This window comes from Strix uralensis, chromosome 1 (genome assembly GCF_047716275.1).
Source record: "Strix uralensis isolate ZFMK-TIS-50842 chromosome 1, bStrUra1, whole genome shotgun sequence".
In the NCBI taxonomy this organism is placed as follows: Eukaryota; Metazoa; Chordata; class Aves; order Strigiformes; family Strigidae; genus Strix; species Strix uralensis.
Window position 1 is genome coordinate 38,348,157 of NC_133972.1, and position 21,875 is coordinate 38,370,031.

General features: G+C 36.9%; 1 protein-coding gene across 5 annotated transcripts in view; it reads left to right on the plus strand.

The window, feature by feature from the left end:
* SNX13 (sorting nexin 13) overlaps window positions 1-21,875 on the plus strand; it is a 73,659-nt gene that overhangs the window by 24,423 nt on the left and 27,361 nt on the right. For all 5 annotated transcript variants that reach the window (XM_074863330.1, XM_074863292.1, XM_074863311.1 and 2 more), the window contains 10 exons: window positions 3,220-3,322; window positions 9,247-9,336; window positions 9,746-9,867; window positions 12,745-12,866; window positions 13,017-13,118; window positions 13,769-13,857; window positions 14,271-14,354; window positions 17,458-17,596; window positions 18,087-18,175; window positions 19,271-19,370. In XM_074863330.1, coding sequence (XP_074719431.1) covers window positions 3,220-3,322; window positions 9,247-9,336; window positions 9,746-9,867; window positions 12,745-12,866; window positions 13,017-13,118; window positions 13,769-13,857; window positions 14,271-14,354; window positions 17,458-17,596; window positions 18,087-18,175; window positions 19,271-19,370 — 1,040 coding nt within the window. The remainder of the gene's footprint in view (window positions 1-3,219; window positions 3,323-9,246; window positions 9,337-9,745; window positions 9,868-12,744; window positions 12,867-13,016; window positions 13,119-13,768; window positions 13,858-14,270; window positions 14,355-17,457; window positions 17,597-18,086; window positions 18,176-19,270; window positions 19,371-21,875) is intronic.

Genomic DNA, 21,875 nt, shown 5'->3' on the forward strand with positions numbered 1-21,875 from the left:
ATTTACTCTACACAGATAACTTGTAGTAGGTGTACTATAGCTGTTTTTGTGCATGGAAGGGTACTTGAAACCATTTGTGTATACGAATAAAAGCTCTAAATCAAAAGTTCTTCTTGTTTCATTTTGTTTTGTTTCAAGACTGATTTATAAAATGTTAGCTTTTTTGGTCTTTGTACATCCCTTTTCAATTCAGGATCTGGTAACTCATCGCTTAGGGAACTGAGCTCTTTCCACCAAAAACAGGAGGCAAAAGGTAGATAGTTTCTTTAACCTGTGTAGCCAAGACTATTATTATACATGAAATATTTTTTGTCTCTACTTCAAGTATTGGTGCAAACACCTTAACCTGAGTGCCGGGCCTGTCTTTTACCATCTGCCTTTTCCTTGTACTGTCAATGTTTCTTAACTTTCTCTCCTTCCCTCTTTCAGTCCTAAGGAAGTAAAATAAAAATTATGTGAATTGCGTCTCTGTCAACAGCCTTAGGCTTCTGATGTTGTGAGAACTGAAAATTCTTGGACTATCAATTGCTTTGCCATTTAAAGGAATTTTCCCTGTTGTCAGAAAACATAATTATTGATACTTAATCGCCTATGTGTGACTGGATGCCTACATTGATGATTCTAATTGATGACCAAATTGGAAATGGTTCTGAAGCTGCTTTTTGACTTTCACAAAGCATTCAGCTGAGGCTGTTACTTTCAGACTTGAGGGGAAAATGATAAATCTGTAGTCTTAATTTTTCTTTCACCTTCGTTCTGTTGTTAATCTGTCCCTGTGAAAAGCTGACCTTCCAATAATGTTTGGAAAAACTTAAAACAAAAATTTAAGTAAAATGCAATCTCTTTCTGCTCTATTCATTTAGAGAAAAGACTAAAATGATTTGTCATTTAGTGTATTGAATATCCTCTTGATGAATTAGATAAGCATTTTTACTAGAACTTTCTGGTTAGCTAACAGATACACTTGAATGGTCAGGCTATGTATCCTCTAATGCGCACAAGATTTTAAGTTAGAGAATAAAATGTATTAATTTCTGCTGTAGAGGCAGAAGCTCGTAGCATTTCTAGCTTCAAAAGGAAAATACTTTCAGGCATTTAAGAAGATGAGCATGTATTTAAACTATAGTGGTAGCATATTAGTATTTTTGAATGAGTTATTAACTTTAAAAGTGTTATAACATTTGAGAGAAAACAGGTGTATAATCTATAGCTAGTTACTTCTAAGGCTTCAATCCTTTTAAATAAAAGAGGAAAAGCACCTCTCCTCTCCTTGCCTTTACCCCATCGAGTTGCTGATACGTGTTTGAAGATAAAACTGATCTTAGGCCAAAAAAAAAAAAAAGGCATTTTGGGTATACTGTTTTCATTAAAAGAGGTTTCTAACAGAAAGGTAGTAGATAATAAAAAGAAAACCCAAATTTTTTAATAATTAAAAAAACCAACAACCCCCTCCCAACCCAAAACTAGTTTTAAGCACTGTGAAACTAATATTAAGATTTTTCTAAGCAAGCTGTTGTCCTTGAACTGAATTATGATGCTACTAGGACCATTGGTGTTAAGATTTTAAAACTATCTGGAAGTATCTGGAGCAAAAGAGCAATTAGACCTGCTTTTATTTTTTGTCCTCATATGTAGAAAGTACACGTGACTGACAGATAGTGATGGCTGTAAGGGAATCGGTATCAAGTGAAATTTTCTTGTGCATTATCAAGTTAACAATAATAATTTTGTGCAGCTTTTTTCTTTTTTTGGTCATGGAGCTGTTCAGGTATAAATGACTGCTTCCTTGTTTCTGGATTGCTGAGCCTCTTGAGTACTTAAAAAGAATGGTTCCAAGTTTAGGAACTAAAACCTTAGAATGGCATATTTTGCCTTGGTTAGGAATTTTATTCTAATCATATGAGTATCGTTTATCAACAACAATCTGTATTAAAATAATGTATTAGTTCATCACGCTTCAAGCCTGGCATAATTTTGTGAGTTCCTGTGGTCACAAATATTGGTTAGCTGGCCTTTAAATTGAATGCTTTGAAATTTGTGTTAAAATCTATGCATGTTTAGCCATCCCAAGACTATCTGAGCAGTGGTAACTTCATATTCTCTTTTTTTTTTAATGCCTGACTTTTCAAAGGCTTTGATTATGCTATGGTATGGCTATGGTACAGCCTTTAGGTTTCATGTATTTTTTTAGTAAAACCAGCTTTACGTGTTTCTGTGCCCCAGTGTCATAAGCTGTAAATTACTAGTGTTGTAGTAAGATTGAACTTTTTGTAATGGTTGCTTTTTCCCTCATGCCTTCACTATATCATAAAGAAAACAATAATAAAATTGACTGCTGTCCTGCTTAACTATAAGTCATAATTTAAATATCATTGTAGAGTTGTGAGGGAAGAAGATAATGAATTTCTGATCTAACATTGTTTTAAAATAAATGGGCCAGGAGTGCATTTCTTTAGATTTTATATGCTGACTTAATTAAAAACAAAACAACAACAAAATGCAAAAAAAATTCCAACATTCTGAAAAACTCGCAACCTCCAAAAAACACATTACCTTGTGTTTGACTATATCCTCTAGACTTTTTCCTTGACTGTTCATATGCAGCCTGGCAGGACTACTGTTTTGGGGTTTGTTGTTGTTGTTGCTTTTTTTTTTTCTTTGCAGCTTAAAATAAGTTCCCATTTGAAAACTTTTTCTTTTTTGTTTAAACATATGCAATCAGTAGTTTCTTACTATGCTTACTACATAAGTTTCTTCCTGGTCTGTGTTTTTGTGGCTTATGCCACAATGCAGTGGCCTGGATGTATCTTTAAAGAGTTTATTTCTTCATAGTGCTGAAGTAAAAGAATCTTTCTATAAATACAACCAGAGCAGCTTATGTATGTACCCTTCTTTCTGTGTTCTAATATTTGTGAGCATAGGTAGCATGCCATCACAGTTTCTTCTCATGCATCAGGCTGTGTAGTATAGATTGTGCCACAGATTGGCTATGTGATAAGAATATATCAAGAATGATAATACAAGACTGGGAAACTTCATTCTTACTATTGTGTCAGTTATTTTGAGCAGCATGCTGCATGTGAGAGAGCACTGTACTAGGAGAGTAAATGGTAAGAATTGTCATACCTTGTTATTTTATAGCTTTCTGTGAAATATTTTCTAGATGGGGAAAAATGACTGTTGTTCTAGCTGGTCTTTTTTTTTCTTTTTCCATTTTAGGGGCTTTGTGGTTACTCTTTTATTTGGAAAAAGCAACTCAGAAAAATACCTTGAGCAGTGTGAACATTCATTTCTTCCTTGTACATCAGTTGGGATCCCTAAGGTAAGGAGAGTTTACTGGTTTTAACTTCTAGATCAGATTTTATAACTTTGAAAATTAGAATGGTGCTAGTAATCAGTTTTAATCTAAGAATTGTACCCATTTCCCCAGGTAAAAGAGCCTTTTTATGTTTTGAGTCAGCTGCAATGTGCAGGTGAAATTTTCCTTCTTGAAATACAAGCATTTTAAGCATTTATGGAAAGTTTTTTTCAAGTACTGTTTCTGGCTTCATTATGAGAAATGAGTAAGGTGTAACTGGCTGATATTATCTGTGAGGAAATTATTAAACCTTTCTAAACTGCTTGTGTGTGTTGGTTGTTTTTTTGGCAGGAGTGGTAGCTCCTTCTTGCAAGATTGTCATGACTCTTTAGGATTCTTCCATCACTGGATCTGTAGTTTCTTCAGTTTTGATTCTTTTGATTATTTGTGGTCAGAAAGTTGCTTGCCTGATGAAGATTAAACTGTAATAAAGTCTAGATTTACAGTACTCAGGGATTTAGCAGTTGTGATCTTTGACTATCTTTAAGGGCAAGCTGAAATTCTGTAAATGAATAGATGAATGTGGAGCAGCAATGGGATCCTCTTTTCCACTTTTTTCTTTTTCACTCAATTCTTAACAAACACATCATTTCGGTTGGTGGACCTAAATTCAGGGTTCCTAATTGGATAAATCTGCATCTGCTTAGTGCAGAATAAATTCTTAAGGGCCAAGAGATAGAATTTCTAGAAATTCCTGGTTTATGAACCAATACATCTTGGCAGCTCAGAAATTTAGATATATTTGGGCCTAATCTATTTGTGCTCATTAGAATAGAGAAAACACTTTAACCCAGAGATTGCTAGTTACGTTATATTTAATCTCACAACTGTTTTGACTGAAACATCCTGCCCTTTCTTAGCTGGCAGGTCCCTACTCTTCATGGTGTCTGTGAAAGGGGGATGTGTTCAATTTTCTTGTCAGTAGCACATAAATTTGTTCTGTGATTCAGCAGTATGTTTTCTAACCACAGAACTTGTTTTGTGACTGGTTCGTAGGTCGGTTGGTAAGTGGCCTTTTCACTTAAGTATTTCTTGGGATAAATCTGGAACTTAAATATATTCTAAATGATAAAGTAACATCACTGGTCCAAATGAAAAATATAAAGTTTAAGGCTGAAAAAGGGCAAGTCAGCAATCAACTAACGATTCTGTTCTATTAATGAAACCTCATTTTAGGGGACTAAGGTTCTTGATGCTATATAGCAACTTCAGTTCATATATTATAATGGTTGTGGAGTGTTGCTTATGTCTCATATTGTGAGAGCAGATTTACAAGAAGATTCTGTCTTTTAAATTTCCTCTACGTTGCTGAAGCTTTTCTTTACATTAGTGTTACTTTTTTGAGCTCAGTACGTATGTATGCTCTGGCTGCTTTATAGTGTGGGTTTTTCTGTGTAATCCTTGCAAAGTCAGTAGTTTGGCTTCTGATTTGAGTGTGGATTATTGACACATCACTTTTCTCAACTGACCTGTCGACTAATCTCTGGATTTAAGTTTTGTAGTACGAAGCTATTTATTCTTATCTATCTTACCAAATGGTGTTTGAAGTTGTTCTCCAACTAAAATCTGTTTGTCTTCTACAAATAGTGTTTTGTATTTTTTTTTCCACTGTATTAAAATAGCATTAGCTAGTTCAGCTGTGCTTTTCAGTAGTATTACAAGAGATGAGTCCTAACCAAAACCAAATGTGTGGTTTACTTGGGATTCCTATTTATCATTTCTGTATTAAATTTCTGCTGACTTTTCTTTATTAGAAAGTCATATTTTTAACTTGACATTGTTTTCATGTTTAAAACTGTTGTGGCCTTAAGTGGTCTTGAACAGTGAATATTCTTTCAAGTGGCTAGTGTATAGGTTATGCTTCTTCCATGAACCAAGTACAAAATAAATTCACCTTGATATGAAATTATTTTGTGATACTCTATTTTGGGAAATAATCTGATGATGTAAGTTCTTTATAAGAAGCTCTTTTCCCAAAGGCAGTCAGTTTTATTGATTGTTTTGAGGGTTTTTTGTTATTTCAGGATTTTTTAGGCTAAGGTGAATGTTCCAATGCTAGATTTTAAAGAAATCAGTTAGAATTCAGAGCACCAAAATTGTGGATGGAAATGCTGTGTAGAATGTACCAGACTCTTAAATTACAACACAGGATTTGGTGCCAATAGGTTTCCTTGGTTGCTGCTTATTATGCTTATTAGTGAATATATAACGATGCCTCACATTAAGGATAAATAGTTATGTAAGTTTGGAAGATTATATATCTTTCTGCTTTTTTTTTTGGTTGCTGTTTGCATACATGCAGGGAGGTTTTAGAAATTAGGATTAGACTTGCTTTTCTTTTTGCAAGTCTGTTTTGTATAACTTCTGTGTCAGGAATGTAGTCGATGCTGCCATAATGTACTGGCTCTAAGATACACAGTTGTCTGCAGGTTTATATTAATCTTGAATGAAGTACAAGTTTAGAGCTTTCTGAACTGTTAACTGGAATCCTATTTTCAATAAAAATTATAGATTCAGTCCAACTTTAACAGAAGTGTGGAATGTTCAGTTATTATCATAATTGATGTCTCTTATGCTTCATCCAAAAGACAAGGAGTTTCTGTAGGCTGGGTATAATATTGCCAAATTACTATAACAGTGATAACTTATAAGTGCTAGTTGCATATTTGATCCCTGACTAGTCTCTGAATCTCTTTATTTTGAGTCAGTTGATCATCTGTTATGGGTTTGATGCAGACATGTAAATCCCCTGTGTCTTGTCCACTTGTGAAAACCTGTGACAGTAAGTAAGCAATTTGGGAAATAGTGGCACAATCCAAATGAGGCATTTCTCATATTTAACAGTTACCTAGCATAGTTTCAAAAAAGGATTTTAAAAAATATCTATTAGTTTCGTGAAGCAAAAGTCTGAAGTCTACTCAGTCACTGCAATTACGTGCTTATAGAGCCTGGGTTTCTTCACTCTGTGCTGCATCTCGCTTTGTGGAGTGTATGTCCCACATTCCTCCTAAGTGCTTCCTATCTGCTTAAAATGCAGTAGGTAGGTATCAAATTTAGCAATAACAAATGATATTAATTTTTCCTAACAAATGATTTAATACTGGTAGAGTATGTCAGACAACTATTGTGTATGAAGTGACAGTCAAATAAGATGGTTTGCTTCATGTGAGTTGGGTCCTTCCTTTAGGTACGTTTTCTAAGTCAGAGTCTGGAAGGCCAGGCATAAAACTGACAATGCTTTCCAAGTAAAAATTGTGGTCAGCTGTTGTAGGTGCAATGAAATAAAAGCAGATATTGTAAATTTTAGATGTCTTCAGACATATCAAAAGCAAGTGAAATTATACTGCATGTATGTAAACATTTCAATGAAGAATCACAGAATCATCTAGGTTGGAAAGGACCTTGAAGATCATCCAGTCCAACCATTAACCTAACACTGACAGTTCCCAACTACACCATATCCCTCAGCGCTATGTCGACCCTACTCTTAAACACCTCCAGGGATGGGGACTCCACCACCTCCCTGGGCAGCCCATTCCAATGCCTAACAACCCATTCTGTAAAGAAATGCTTCCTAATACCCAGTCTAAACCTTCCCTGGCACAACTTGAGGCCATTACCTCTTGTCCTATCGCTTGTTACTTGGTTAAAGAGACTCATCCCCAGCTCTCTGCAACCTCCTTTCAGGTAGTGATAGAGGGCGATGAGGTCTCCCCTCAGCCTCCTCTTCTCCAGACTAAACAACCCCAGTTCCCTCAGCCGCTCCTCATACAACATGTGCTCCAGACCCTTCACCAGCTTCGTTGCCCTTCTCTGGACACACTCGAGTAATTCCATGTCCTTTTTGTAGTGAGGGGCCCAAAACTGAACACAGGAATCGAGGTGCGGCCTCACCAGTGCCGAGTACAGGGGCAAGATCACTTCCCTGTCCCTGCTGGCCACACTATTTCTGATGCAAGCCAGGATACCATTGGCCTTCTTGGCCACCTGGGCACACTGCTGGCTCATGTTCAGCCGGCTGTCAATCAACACCCCCAGGTCCCTCTCTGACTGGCAGCTCTCCAGCCACTCCTCCCCAAGCCTGTAGCGCTGCTGGGGGTTGTTGTGGCCCAAGTGCAGCGCCCGGCATTTGGCCTTATTGAAACTCCTACAGCTGGCCTTAGCCCATTGCTCCAGCCTGTCCAGATCTCTCTGCAGAGCCTCCCTACCCTCGAGCAGATCAACACTCCCACCCAACTTGGTGGGAAGAAAAAAGAATATGAAAGAATGGTCTAACCTTGTAGTTTACTCTGCTTTGAGCAGGAGGTTAGACAAGATGACTTCCTGAAGTCCAGACTGAAACCTGAATCGTATGAGCCTATGAACATTCAGATTTTTACCAAGTCACCCTGCATAGTCTCTGTGTGTCCCTCTTTCTTCTGGCGGCTGCTTTTTCTTGCTGCTGCTTTTTCTTCTGTGTTTTCCAAATGTGATTTTATGCATGCTGTACTCAAACTTCAAAACTATCGTTTAACAACGTTGTTTGGCAATTTGAACTATGCTGTGCTTAGTAAAAATATTTAATCATTTCATTCTGTATTGTTTTGTCCCTGTCAAGACAAAAATATTTTGCAAATTTATTAGTATAAAGCTGGAGTGTTGGTTTAAATATGAATCAACTTCATGCATATTAAAGTAGCATTGAACTGTTCCCTTGTCTTGAAAATTAAAAAATATGCAGAATTTTACAACAAAATACTCTTGTGTTGTGATACAGAGTTGGTTAAGTAGGAGGAGAAATATTTTCTGGCCTCAGGTATTTCACTGCCATTCACTGTTAACTTGTATGTATAAGAGATACTTAGGGAGAGACATGTATTATAGAAACACTGGACATATGGTTTATAATTTTTTCATTTATGGTTTCTGGCAGTTTTGTGTTTCCAATACAGTAATAACTTTCTCTGTTGATCAAAGAATAAAATAACTGGATTTTTTTTGAACAGTAGTGTAGGTTGTTGGGTTATTTCTGTGAAAATAAAGGGGTTTATTACAGATTTCATCTTCAGTTTGGAGGAAGACACTGTATTAGTCCACTCAGAGAAGCACTGATAAAGTATGTACTTTTTCAGTATGTCACTTGCCAAAAGTCAGTTCTGATGAAGTCATTCTTGGAGTTAACTGCTCTGAGTTGCAAGATTTTCTATAAAATAATGTTTTACCCTCTCGTTAATTACTTTTTAATTAGTGATTAGACAAGTAATAGTACAAAAGAGTAATTTCTCTTCTGGCATATAGAATAAACTGAGATGGAAAAAGAAACTGAGAGAAAAAAAAACCAACCACCGAGCAATTACCTGCCTGAGGTTGCACAGGAAGTTCATAATCAAGTATGGAACTGGGGTCTTACCCACAAACTTGTGCTGCTGTTGTGCGCTGTCCCTGCCCCTCTCACCCCAGTGACTATTTCAGTTTTATTTCCTTCTGATCTAGTATTTTAGCAAACTTGCTCCTTGACAGTAAGCAAGAAGTAGGTTTTCAGGTTAGTTTCTCACCATTATTTACTATATAGTGAAAAATATAGATACTGTTGTTGCCCATAGAGGTTGTAGATGCCCCATCCCTGGAAACATTCAAGGCCAGGTTGAACGGGGCTCTGAGCAACCTGATCTAATTGAAGATGTCCCTGCTCATTGCAGGGGTTTTGGACTAGATGACCTTTAATGGTCCCTTCCAACCCAAACCATTCTATGATGCTATGATTATATCTTATCTACTCGATAAATTATAATAATAGGGAAAATGTTGTATGAAGTCATTACTGGAAGTATGCATATATCATAAACAGTACAGCTGATTTGTAATTATAGCTAAAACCTGCAAAGTTACATTTCCTAATCTCTCTCAAGTGCATAGAAGAAATGAAACGTGAAGCCAGACCTATTAAGATTGACAGAAGACTGACGGGTGCAAATATAATTGACGAGCCTTTGCAACAGGTAGGTTCTAACCAGGACTATTTAACCTATTTTTAGTTTTGCAAGTATTGACTACATAATATCTAGTAGTTGAGAGACAAATATGAGTAGAGCAATTTCATCATGTTTGAGAGTGGTGGGTGAAAAAACACTGAGGATGGGCCAGGATATTGGGGAACATTTGAGTCTGTTTTCTGTATATTATAGTTTCTCAATGTAGTATGCATTGATTGCGTGCAAACCGATATGAAAAAGAGGTTTCAGCATGAGTTGTATTGTTTCACTCCCAATTCCATAATGGTAGAGGAGTATGGTTCACTATGTTAACCTTTTAAGACTGCTGTTGCATTATCAGGCACAAAAAGCTCTTTTGTATTTTGTTGTCTTTTGTTCATTAGTTCATCTTTAGTTTTTTCCTTTCTGCTTTCAGGTAATCCAGTTTTCCCTGAGAGACTATGTGCAGTATTGGTATTACACTCTAAGTGATGATGAATCGTTTCTTCTGGAAATCAGGCAGGCTCTTCAGTATGCACTTGTTCAGTTTTCTGCCAGGTAAGATTATTTGTATTTACATCAGTACGCTGTCTAAGCAACTGGACAAATACCTCTGTGGTTTGTATGGTAGTAGATAAATGATTAAGCTTATCTATTAGCATAGTTCAGTGCATTTTACAGAAAGAACATGTAAAATTTTAAGATTATCATCTTAAGAACTACAGCCTTCTGCTGATCCCTTAAGGAATGAATGGAAATGATGTTTGTAGTCATGGTCTTCTGCAAAATGGCCTTTTCAAAATTTAGATTAATGTCTAAAATTACAGAATAGCTTTTTTCCTGCAACTTAAGCATTGAGTTGCATGAATCATCACCTTTTTATACGCAGGCCTGTTTCATATAAACAGCAGAGCTATTCCCAAGGTAGGTCAAAATGAAAGCCTTTAATTCAAACATCTGTATCAGCTCAGATAAGTTTTAGAAGTGGTATTACTCTTCAATGTGTAAGAACAATGAGTATTTTTAAAAGAATGGTGATCTGGGGAACAAAATGATATGTCACATATGTAAATCCTTTTTAAAAATAGGGTTGACTCAGAACAAACGAATAGTTTGTTAATTGTCCCATGTGTTGTCGGTTGAATTCAGCCGGCAGCCAAACACCACACAGCCACTCGCTTGCCCTTCCCCCACCTATGGGAGTGAGAGAGAGAATTGGAGGGGAAAAAGGGAGACTCATAGGTTGAGATGAAAAACAGTTTAGTAATTGGAATAAGATAAAACAATAACAGTAATAAAAAGTACAAACAGGTGATGCACAGTGCAACTGCTCACCACCCGCTGACTGATACCCAGCCCATTTCTGGCCAGTGATCCCAAAAGAACCAAGATCCCGGCTGCCACAATCCTGGAAGTGAGAGAGAACCCGTCTCCTTCCCAGCTGCCCCTCCTTTATATACCAAACATGTTGTCATGTGACATGGAATATTCTATTGGCCAATCTGGGTCTGGTGCTCCAGCTGTGCCCCCTCCCAGCTCGAGAAAAATTAATGCTATCCCAGCTGAAACCAGGTCACACATGTTTTTTCTGCTGTTGCTCAGTCAAGTGGCAGGAAATCAGGGAACTTGTCTGGGAAATTATTCTCTTCTTTAACATGGCTGATTTCTCAGCTCAGGTACTGCATGCCTTTACATCCTTCTACTTCTTTGTTAGGTAATGATTTCCGGTATTCATTTCATTGTGCAGATTGGTACATGTTTTCTCTTCAGAAGAGGTTGTGGGTAACCTAAATATAATAAACTACTTAACAATTTTGAGGTGTTGTTATACTCTCCCTCTGACTTGAAGATGTAAGTCAGTGTGCTTTTCTGGCAAGAAAGGTCAAAGATGGAAAGCTAGCTTTAATGATAGGAAAAACCAGTTATAATAAAATTTTACTCATTGAGAAATAATGGAAATCCTAGGAATTCGTGTTGGAAATAGTGAAAACTAGGCTAAATAAACTGTATGTTACAGCAAGCAATCCTGTGCTTATGTGAAATGTACCTGGCTACCCAACTTCAATACTTTTGTCTGTTTGGTGAAGTTACTTTATTGAACAGTATCAAGCACTGGGTCTGTATCAAAGCAGGTCAAATAATAAGAAATTTACCTTTTTTTCCTATATTACTATACCTTTTCAAAAATAGCCACCACTCCTGTGCAGTTGTGTTATTCTGTACAAATCAAATTGGTTTCAAAGGGCTGCAACAGTTGTTATTAAGAGAAAATAATCTAGTGTGTTTAGAATGGCTGTAGCTGACTATAGCTGTAGCACTCATAGATTAGTACCATCATGTCTAATTTCCTACACCCTGTGAGCTTCTGGAGAGAATGAATACAGTGTTTGGGTTGTTTTTGTTTTTGGTTTTTTTTTTCCCCCTTTAAGAGTTGCGTATTTGGGAGAATGATGTAAGGCTGCCACCTAGTGTTTTTGTTTGATTTGTTGGTTGTGCGAATGGTGGATCTGGATTATTGATGGTTTTGATTGACTGCCCTTTGAGACAGCTCTGCTTCTTATTTCCACATCTAGATTTTTGCAGTAGGCTTACCTCTCTTCCAGAGTTCTTTATCCCTTCCTCTTTCTTTGAGGGTAGAAAGAGCAAGTGATGGAACAAACGAAAAAAGAAGTAGTGTAGAAGGATTCTGCTATAACAAAGTAGGTATCTGAGAGAATTCAGGTAGTAGAATACTTAGTGCAGAGTAAAAGCCATCACTAACATCTAGCTTCATTAAATCCATATGGCACAAGTGCCTTTTCAGTGTGGCTAGTAAGTCAAGGACAATGTAAGAATATCTCTGTGTCTTTTTCATACCGATAAGGAAAAGTTTTATGCAGATCTAACAGTGACTATTTTCTGATGCTAACCTATGTGCATTGTTGGAGATGCATGCTAATTACGTTTCATATAAGCTGCGGAATCAATTGTTGATAATACTAGGTCGCTTGTGGTTTCAAATGAAACGTGTGTTTTCGCACTCATGCATATACTGCAAATTCAGAAGAAAATTACTTTGTTTAGGTGCCTTCCAAAGTGATAGAAAGTTTGACTGAAAAAGGCCTGGGGAGTATTCTAGTTTTAGATTGTAGGCTGTTTATATCAGGATTTTTCACAGATATTTGACAATGTCATGAATCAGAACACTATTCCAGATACTAATGTTGACCTTAAAGTAGTTCAAGCATAAATATTCGTGTGGTGCAAGAGTGGTATTTTACAATATTTGATTTGTTTTCATTGGATAAGCAATTAGGAGACTGATTAATTTCTTCGCTTTTCCATGTTTACTATCAGTGTGGTTCTTGGCAGGGAGGAAGAAGTAGTAGAAATTTATTACCGTTCTTTGTGTTAAGGATAACATAATTCATTTTCATGGATGTCCTTTTCTGATAGGTCAAAGGAAACAGACTGGCAGCCTTATTTCACTACACGACTCGTTGATGACTTTGGCACTCATCTTCGAGTTTTCAGAAAAGCTCAGCAAAGAATAGCAGAGAAAGGTGATCAGATGAAAGGTAATGATTTAAATATTTTTTGATTTGAGTCTGAGTAGGCAGGTATCTTATATGTGTGGAATATAGTTAGCTTTATCTTATAATTCAGGTTTACTCTTGGGTTTCTAATCTTTACGAAAAAGTATGATTCTTTTTATTTTCTTCTTGCAGACCAAGCTGAGGAACTTGTAGATACATTCTTTGAGGTTGAAGTTGAAATGGAAAAAGAAGTCTGTCGTGATCTAGTCTGCACTTCTCCCAAAGATGAAGAAGGTTTCTCAATATTATCTTCTGAAGTTATTTTAGTATAGCAAACTAAAGTACTTACAATTGTGTTCACAGTATGAAATATGCTGAAATCTTAGCATGTGACTTTCAAAGCGTTATCTGCTATAGATGTGTATTTCCTCTAATTTGTGCATATTAATGCTAGAATTATAATGAAGTATGTACATATATAGCTATTCCTCTTTTCATTGGAAGAATTTTAAGATATAAATATGTTTTCTGGGAGGCAGGGGACGGCTTTGCAGATTCTTACTGCTTTTTGTTAGATCTGCCTTCCTTATCACTACTCCATAGTCTTCATTAAAGTTTATCTTTTTGGGCAAAGTCCAAAGGAGGGGAAAAAAACCCCTGTATACGTTAAACAAGGAAAATACATTGGAGTTAGTTTTTTGCTTGTTGGAATTTGGCTTTCTCTTGTCTTGGCTTTGAGATGCTACATCTGTCTCAGGTTATCAATCAGTGCTGCTTATATTCAGTCTGAAAGGTGTTACTGTTATGCTTGAACTATAAGAATATATATGACTGTATATTTGAATTTCATTTTAAGGATTTATCTGTTGATTTTTGTGCTATCAGGTAATGTGAAATAACATAATATAAAATTGTGCTGAGGGTTTTTTGTTCTCCCTCCCTAGGATTCCTAAGGGATCTTTGTGAGGTTTTACTGTATATATTGCTACCTCCTGGAGACTTCCAGAACAAGATCATGCGATACTTTGTCAGGGTAAGTATGGACTTTAAAAACCATCCCAATTCTTTGGTTTAATGCCATAAAAATTTTTAGATCTGAATTGCTCTTCTTATTTTATTTTGTAAAATTGATCTAGTTTAATATTAGGGTATTTTAAAGGCAGTACAATCTTGATAAGTATTTAATAGCAGAGAACAGTTTGTGTGAAATATTTTTGAAGTTTTTTATCTCTAGCAGTATTAGAAAAGTGATGAAATGAATGTTGTTTTTCTTCAGGTATTAACATCTACTGTTAATTGGAAGGGAATGTGCTACTGCCTATTGAATGCTTTCAGTAATTACACATTTTTTTTATTTAGCTTCCACACAGTGATTTTTAAATTGTTGCAGTTATATTAGCTTTATGAATAAATGTATTAAATGATTTATTATATTTTGTTTTTCAGGAAATCCTCTCCCGAGGAATTCTTCTTCCATTAATAAACCAGCTCAGTGATCCTGATTATATTAATCAGTATGTCATATGGATGGTAAGATTTATAATGTTTAAAATGAATGATACTTCCAGAATATTTTCATGTGAAGCTTTATTTGGGTTCCCTGTAATCATGGCAGATAGCTGGTAGAAAAGTTACCAGTGGATATATTGGCAGATATGGTGAACTCCTGTCTGCTATATTAAATGTGTTGTGGTTGTTTAGCAAAAGTTGTCTGAGGATAAAAGTATGTTGAAGTGTAAAGTTGAGTCTTCTGACTGTTGTACTCAGCTGTTCAGGAAGTATGGCAGTAACCTTGGAAGATTTTTTTCCTTGACTATTTTAACATAATGTCCTTTAAGGCTTAAGAGGCCTCCAGAACAACAAGTAGTAACACTTTTTTTTTTTCCCTCTTCTGCTAAGGAATCTAATGGTGATTGTTTTAGGGATATTTGTGGTAACCCCTAATAATTTAGCTGAATAGGGAGAAACAAAGTCTTTGATCTCTCTCTAATGCACCTGCAAAGAACCCCAAAAACTTTTAAATTTAGTAATATGGGGGTTCTCAACCTTTCTTTCACCACAGACCCCCTTTAAATACCTTCTGTGGCCGTGGACCACCAAGACTTAATTCAAGCTTTAAAGCACTCAATTGCATCAAATATTTAGTTCAGTTTTCTCCTGAACGGTCTTCAAATTTGGAGAGAAGGGGAAATAAGTTAATCTGTTAATGCACACGCTCCTATTATAATATCTTTATTGCAATGATTACATATGAATTGAAAATAATAGCATCAACACTCTTCTTGCTCAAATGGCCCATTTTATGATATTTTAACATGCTAATTCCAAATTTGATGCCAATTTTTACATTAAAATTTGATGAAAAGTTTTTACAGTTCTTCACACTTCCCCCCCTTGTTTCTCTGTGTTCAGTCACCATATATTTTTGTTTACGGGTCCAGGGCCACCACTTGGAGGAACAGACTTCAACCCTGTTGTGACCCTAAAGAGAGCTGTTGGGTTAAGAAAATGTCTTTATGAGAAAACATGTCTAGTTAAAGTGCGTCCCACCAACCATACTAGCACCAAATATACTAGTGCATCAGGGCAGGCGGGGGTGGGGGTTGAGTAGGAGAGGAGCATTGAGGGGAGGGGGCTGTGGGAAAAGGAGGTGCAGTGCTTGCTGTGGGCCAGACCAAATGTTTCTGGGCTGGACATTTCTCACCCCTGCTTTAAGCTTTCATGGACCCCCTGTGACAACATTGTGGCCCTCCCAAGGGTCCACGGACCGCAGGTTGAGAACCACTGTAGTAATATATAGTAAAATTAACATAAATAGAATATTCACACTTTAATGATTTTTTGCAAAGCAAGTTAAAACTTACTTTTTATAGTTTATTATCACTTATACATCATGAATCCAGTTTAATTTTTTTCCTTTCCCCAAGTTCTTCTAATTCTATTCATATATGTTAGTCTTATAGTGTGCATTCAAGTACTACACTGAAAACACCGTTGCATTTTGGAGTAAAAGTTCTTATGTATGGAATGAATTCAAGTGTACATGTACTTTACTTCAGTTACATCCATTTCATGTAAAAGCTTGCATGCTGCTTTTCTACAGGAACCTAACTTTAATAAGAAAAAATACTGCTGCTTATATGGACCAAGCTTTTCAATTTTTGTTTCCTTTTCCTCCTACACATGTTCTTTATTTGTAACTTGGCCTCATTCTTTATTTACTGAGCACTGCCCCCGGCTGCATCCAAAGATAGAATTCTGAGGTTTTTATAAAGCTTTCTGTTATGATGGTGATGTCCCAAATATTAATTTTCATAATTGCTTTTGGAGATGAGGAAGTAAATGTGCTGGGGGAAATATAAGGAAGAATAAATGCTTTCAAAAATTTGATATTTAAGTATGTATTTAATTAAGTCTTATGAAATGAAGATTGTTGCAGAAATTAAGGTCAGAAGTAGAGATGACTGAAGTAAATTCTGGCTCCTTTTGGAACCTTGGACATAAAATTTGAATTAAATCTAATTTCTGAAAATGAGAAGCTTCATTCCATGTTTCTGGGCACACCACAGTTTGATACTAATTCTCTTGCAATAAAATACAAAGTTTCAATATAAAATCAGAAGTTAATCCAAACTTTTCTGTCTTCACTGTGAAATTCACGTTTTTCCAAAATATTTGAAATTCAAGTATTGCTTCTACTACTTCTTTTAAAAGCAGATTTCTAGGAAAATTTTCCATTAACTTTGGTCAGAGGTATTCAGTCATCATTCTCTCTGCTCTGTGCAACTCATGTCAATGCACTTCTGCAGTACAGATGAAATATTACATTTCCAAATCAAAGTGAACGTTTATGAAAGATGTGTGTGAAGTTACTTTTTTTGGCGTCAGATGGTAAAGACAGCATTAGAACTCAACCCTCTGCACCTTCATGCGCACGCTGTAAAGCCGCCAACCTTTCCCTGATCTCCACGCTGCATTCATAACACAGTTTGCAGTGATTTCGGCCGCACAGCAGGCTTCCTTCACTTGCAAAAATTCTTTTAAGTCCCTAGAGCAGGTTCATCCTATGCCAATACTGGGAAAATAGTATGTATTGAAATAGCTTAATCGTACTTACAAGAGTGTCTGAATTCATGTTTCAGAGAGGATATTAATTCAGTCACTTCCTTCCCCCCGCCCCCCAGTAGGCTATGATTACATTGTAGAAGGTTTTAATTCTTTTTGTAATTCTGTATCTTAACGAGCCATTGCATTGGGAGCATGTACACTTTCAGGGGACCTTGGCAAAGCTGAAACCTTTTCAGGTTTCTGCCTGCTTAGCTAAGGTAATAGCAGAAGAAGGTTGATTGGGTTTTGGACAAGATCTTCATTAAGTAGGTTGTCAGATTTTTCCATGTGTCTTTGGTGTGCATGTTGAAAACAGAAAATGATGGTGTGAAATAGGTTTTGACTGTGCGTGTGCTTCTTTTTCAGTCCATATAAAACTTCAGTATCAAAAGGAAGGTTTAGAAGTATCAAAGTGTTTTTAAAATGCCACTTTGCAGTGCTGTATCAAAATAATTCACTTAACAAAAAATCATGTCATGTAATTTTAGCTGTTTTGCATTATTCACACTGTAAAACTTTGTTTCAGATTCGTGATTCCAACTGTAACTATGAGGCCTTTATGAATATTATTAAATTAAGTGATAATATAGGAGAGTTGGAAGCAGTGAAAGATAAAGCAAGTGAAGAACTGCAATATCTTCGATCTCTAGATACAGCGGGAGATGGTTAGTGCTGTATTGTTTTACGAAATACGAAATTCATTTACCAGCGTGTATATTCCAGAAATTTAGAAAATAAAAACTCTGATGCAGCATAGTATAAAACATTTTGTTACTTTAAAAAATAAGGGTTAAATGAAGGGTTAAAACTTGAATTTTCATAAGTGGGTTTTTTTTTTTAGATATAGACTAATTGGTTACGTATGTATGCTTCCATTGAATTGACACTTCCTTGACTGGTGGTTCTGAATTCAGTAATACTTTAGGTGTTAATGGATAGTCAACTAATAGTTAATCTGAGAAAGGAAAGAGAAAAATATTTCTTCTTGTTTGCTTCTATCAGTAAGGTTTTAAATTGAAAAAAACCCTTCTCTTCAAAGCTGATCTGTTTTGTATGTGGTATGTCACTTTTTGTATGATACTGTAGAGCATTTGAGAACAAGAGTTTATTTACTTATTTACTGCATTGCTTAATCCTCTTTGTTTTTGCTTTCAGATATCAACACTATAAAGAATCAAATAAACAGTCTATTATATGTTATTAAAGTATGTGATTCAAGAATTCAGAGGTTGCAGTCAGGAAAAGTAAGTGGTTTAGAATTTCTTTAGTTCTGAAAGAGTGAAGTTGCAAATGATTTGTTCGGTCTAGGTTTTTAATTCTTGTGTTTTGAAACAGAAGCTTGAAGTATGCAGTTATAGGAATACATTATACAACTGAATTTAGTCTTCTATTTGCAATTTAAGTATGAAAAATTTTCTAAAGCTTCACATATTTAGAGCTTTTTGGATTCTGGCTTTAGTAGTTTTAGATATGTCAGTATATCTTAGAGAAATTCTTACCTTCTCAGTACAGTGCTGCATAGATGCAAAGCATCTTTGTATTTATAAACCTAGATTGAGTTCTTTTTTGCTGCACCAGTGCATATCTTGTGTGCCTCAAGCTTAGTCTTTGTCAAAGATCTCTCTTCTTGTTGATAAAGGTACCGCTTGTTGATTATTTTGCAACACCTTGTAGACTCCATGTATTGCCTTTTGATAGACATATTTACATCTTTAGTTCAACGAAAAGCAAATTGGATGTTAAATTTGAGAACCTCATGTTGCTGTGTTTGCTTGTTTTACATTTTGGTTAATATTTTAAGGCTACCAGAGTCAGTATGTTTGACTTTATCTTGGAACCACATCTAAAAAGAGTCAAGAAATTAAACAATCTTGTGCATATTGACTGTTAAAATGATTAAGTATTCTACAGCTGGACCTGGAAGCATTACTGCAATAACCAAGAAATGTCATATTCACGGAAGACAGTTGGGCAGAGATGAATTTAAGTTGTGGTGACCTGCACCCAATCAAATGCTGAAACTCATTTTAATGCTACTGTCACTGTTGGTGGGGAGTTTGGGGTTAATTTGACCTGTATAGTATTATGTGAATAGCAGTGTTAAAGCCAGCTTTCCATGTAGCAGAAATCATCCATGCTGAAGGCAAATAGTTATGAGAACATGACCTCATGATCTAGATCTTCATTTATTAGTGACTGTGAAAATAACCATTGAGAGGTTGCTTTATTATCTATAATGTAAATTATTTTGTATTATGTCTGCTTTGTGGTAAGTAAAAGTTTTAAAAGCTCATTTAAAAAATATAAAACCTATGAACACACTGAACTATGTCTTACAGGAAATAGATACTGTGAAACTGGCAGCAAACTTTGGAAAACTTTGCACAGTCCCTCTGGACCATATTCTGGTAGACAATGTTGCACTACAATTTTTTATGGGTACGTTAATGGGTATGATCTTCTTTGTTTATAAAGAATATGCTAACTCACAGGACTGTACACTTGAAATTGCTAAATATAGGTGTCTGCTGAGAGCTGAATGTGTATAAGCCCCTTGCCAGAGGGAACCAAAACCTTTTTTTGCAAGTCAGCCTGTCATTAACTGTTCAGAACACCATACTCAGTACTTTCAAAAGCTTGTATCAGGCTTGTTTCAGTACTGATCTCTCTGTAAGACTATTCTTGCAATGTTTCTTGGTCTGTCACTTAACAAGTTTGTTCTGTTTAGAACAGAACTATTGCAAGAATTGCTTAAAGGTTTATAATTGGAATGACTCTGAAACTTATCAGAGTTGTTAGTCTTACTGTTGCTGGTCTCACTGAAGCTAATGGAACTAATAACTATAGATGTTAGACTGAAGTTTAGAGGATTACAAGGCTACTGAAGGTTGTCTATTTGAGAAGCTAAAATACAGCAGTAATTCATGTACTATTTTTGGTTTATCATATAATTAAGAAATTGATAGATGGATTGAAGTTGTATAATTAATTTTTGATACTTTATAATGTTTGATTCTCTTCTGTGAATTAATTGAGCTGCTGATGTCATTGCTAAGAATATCCATCAGTTTTGCTGGTGGTGATAGTCCTTTTAATGATGGAAATACAATACAGCAGAGAGGAAACAGTCCAGGAGGCTCCTGGAGTGTGTGGAAGATAACTTCCTAACACAGTGAGTGAGCCAACTAGGGAGGATGCCCCGCAGGACCTGTTGTTTGTGAACAGAGAAGAACTTGTGGGTGATGTGACTGTTAGAGGCTGTCTTGGGCATAGAGATCATGAAATGATAGAGTTTTTGATTCTTGGAGAAGTAAGGAGTGGAGTCAGAAATACTGCTACCTTGGACTTCTGGAGGGCAGACTTTGGCATGTTTAGGGGCCTGGGTGACACAGTCCCTTGGGAGGCAGTCCTGAAGGGCAAAGATGTCCAGGAAGGCTGGACATTCTTCAAGAAGGAAATCTTAAAGGCGCAGGAGCAGGCTGTCCCTATGTGCTGAAAGACAAGCCAGGGGGAAGAAGACTGGCCTGTCTCAACAGAGAGCTTTGGCTGGAACTCAGGGAAAAAAGAGTTTATGACCTTTGGAAGAAGGGACAGGCCACTCAGAAGGACTACAGGGATATCATGAGCTTATGCAGGGAGAAAATTAGAAGGGCCAAAGCCCAGCTAGAGCTTAATCTGGCTTCTGCCATAAAAGACAATAAAAAAATATTTCTGTAAATACATTAGCAACAAAAGAAGGGCTAAGGAGAATCTCCATCCTTTATTGGATGTGGAGGGATTCATAGTGACAAAGGATGAGGAAAAGGCCAAGGTACTTAATGCCTACTTTGCTTCAGTCCTTAATAGTAAGACCAGTTGTTCTCTGGGTACCCAGCCCCCTGAGCTGGAAGACAGAGGTGGGGAGCAGAATGAAGCCCCCATAATCCAAGGGGAAATGATTAGCAACCTGTTACACCACTTAGACACACACAAGTGTGTCTATGGGGCCAGGTGGAATTCACCCAAGAGTAATGAGGGAGCTGTCGGAAGTGCTTACCAAGCCACTTTCCATCATTTATCAGCAGTTCTGGCTAACTGGGGAGGTCCCAGTTGGCTGGAGGTTAGCAAATATGATGCCCATCTACTAGAAGGGCTGGAAGGGAGGATCCGGGAACTTACAGGCCTGTCAGTCTGACCTCGGTGCCAGGGAAGGTTATGGAGCAGATCACCTTGAGTGCCATCACATAGCACATACAGGACAGCCAGGTAGGTGATCAGGCCCAGTCAGCATGGGTTTATGAAAGGCAAGTCCTGCTTGGCTAACCTGATCTCCTTCTATGACAACGTGACCTTATTAGTGGATGAGGGAAAGGCTGTGGGTATAGTTTACTTGGACTTCAGTAACGCCTTTGACACCATTTCCCACAGCATTCTCCTGGAGAAACTGACTGCTCATGGCTTCGATGTGTGTACACTTTTCCGGGTAAAAAAACTGTCTGGATGGCTGAGCCCAAAGAGTTTTGGTGAATGGAGTTAAGTCCAGTTGGTGGCCGGTCACAAGCGGTGTTCCCTGGGGCTCAGTATTGGGGCCAGTTCTGTTTAGTATCTTCATCAATGATCTGGATGAGGGGATTGAGTGCACCCTCAGTGAGTTTGCAGTTGACACTAAGTTGGGCAGGAGTGTTGATCTGCTTGAGGGTAGGAAGGCTCTATGGAGGAATCCGGGCAGACTGAATTGATGGGGCAGGGCCAATTGTATAAGATTTAACAAGGCTGAGTGCTGGGTCTTGCACTTGGGTCACAATAACCCCATGCAGTGCTACAGACTTGGGGAAGAGTGGCTGGAAAGCTGCCCAGTGGAAAAGGACCTGGGGGTGTTGGCTGACAGCTGGTTGAATATGAGCCGACAGTGTGCCCAGGTGGCCAAGAAGGCCAATAGCATCCTGGCTTGTATCAGAAATAGGG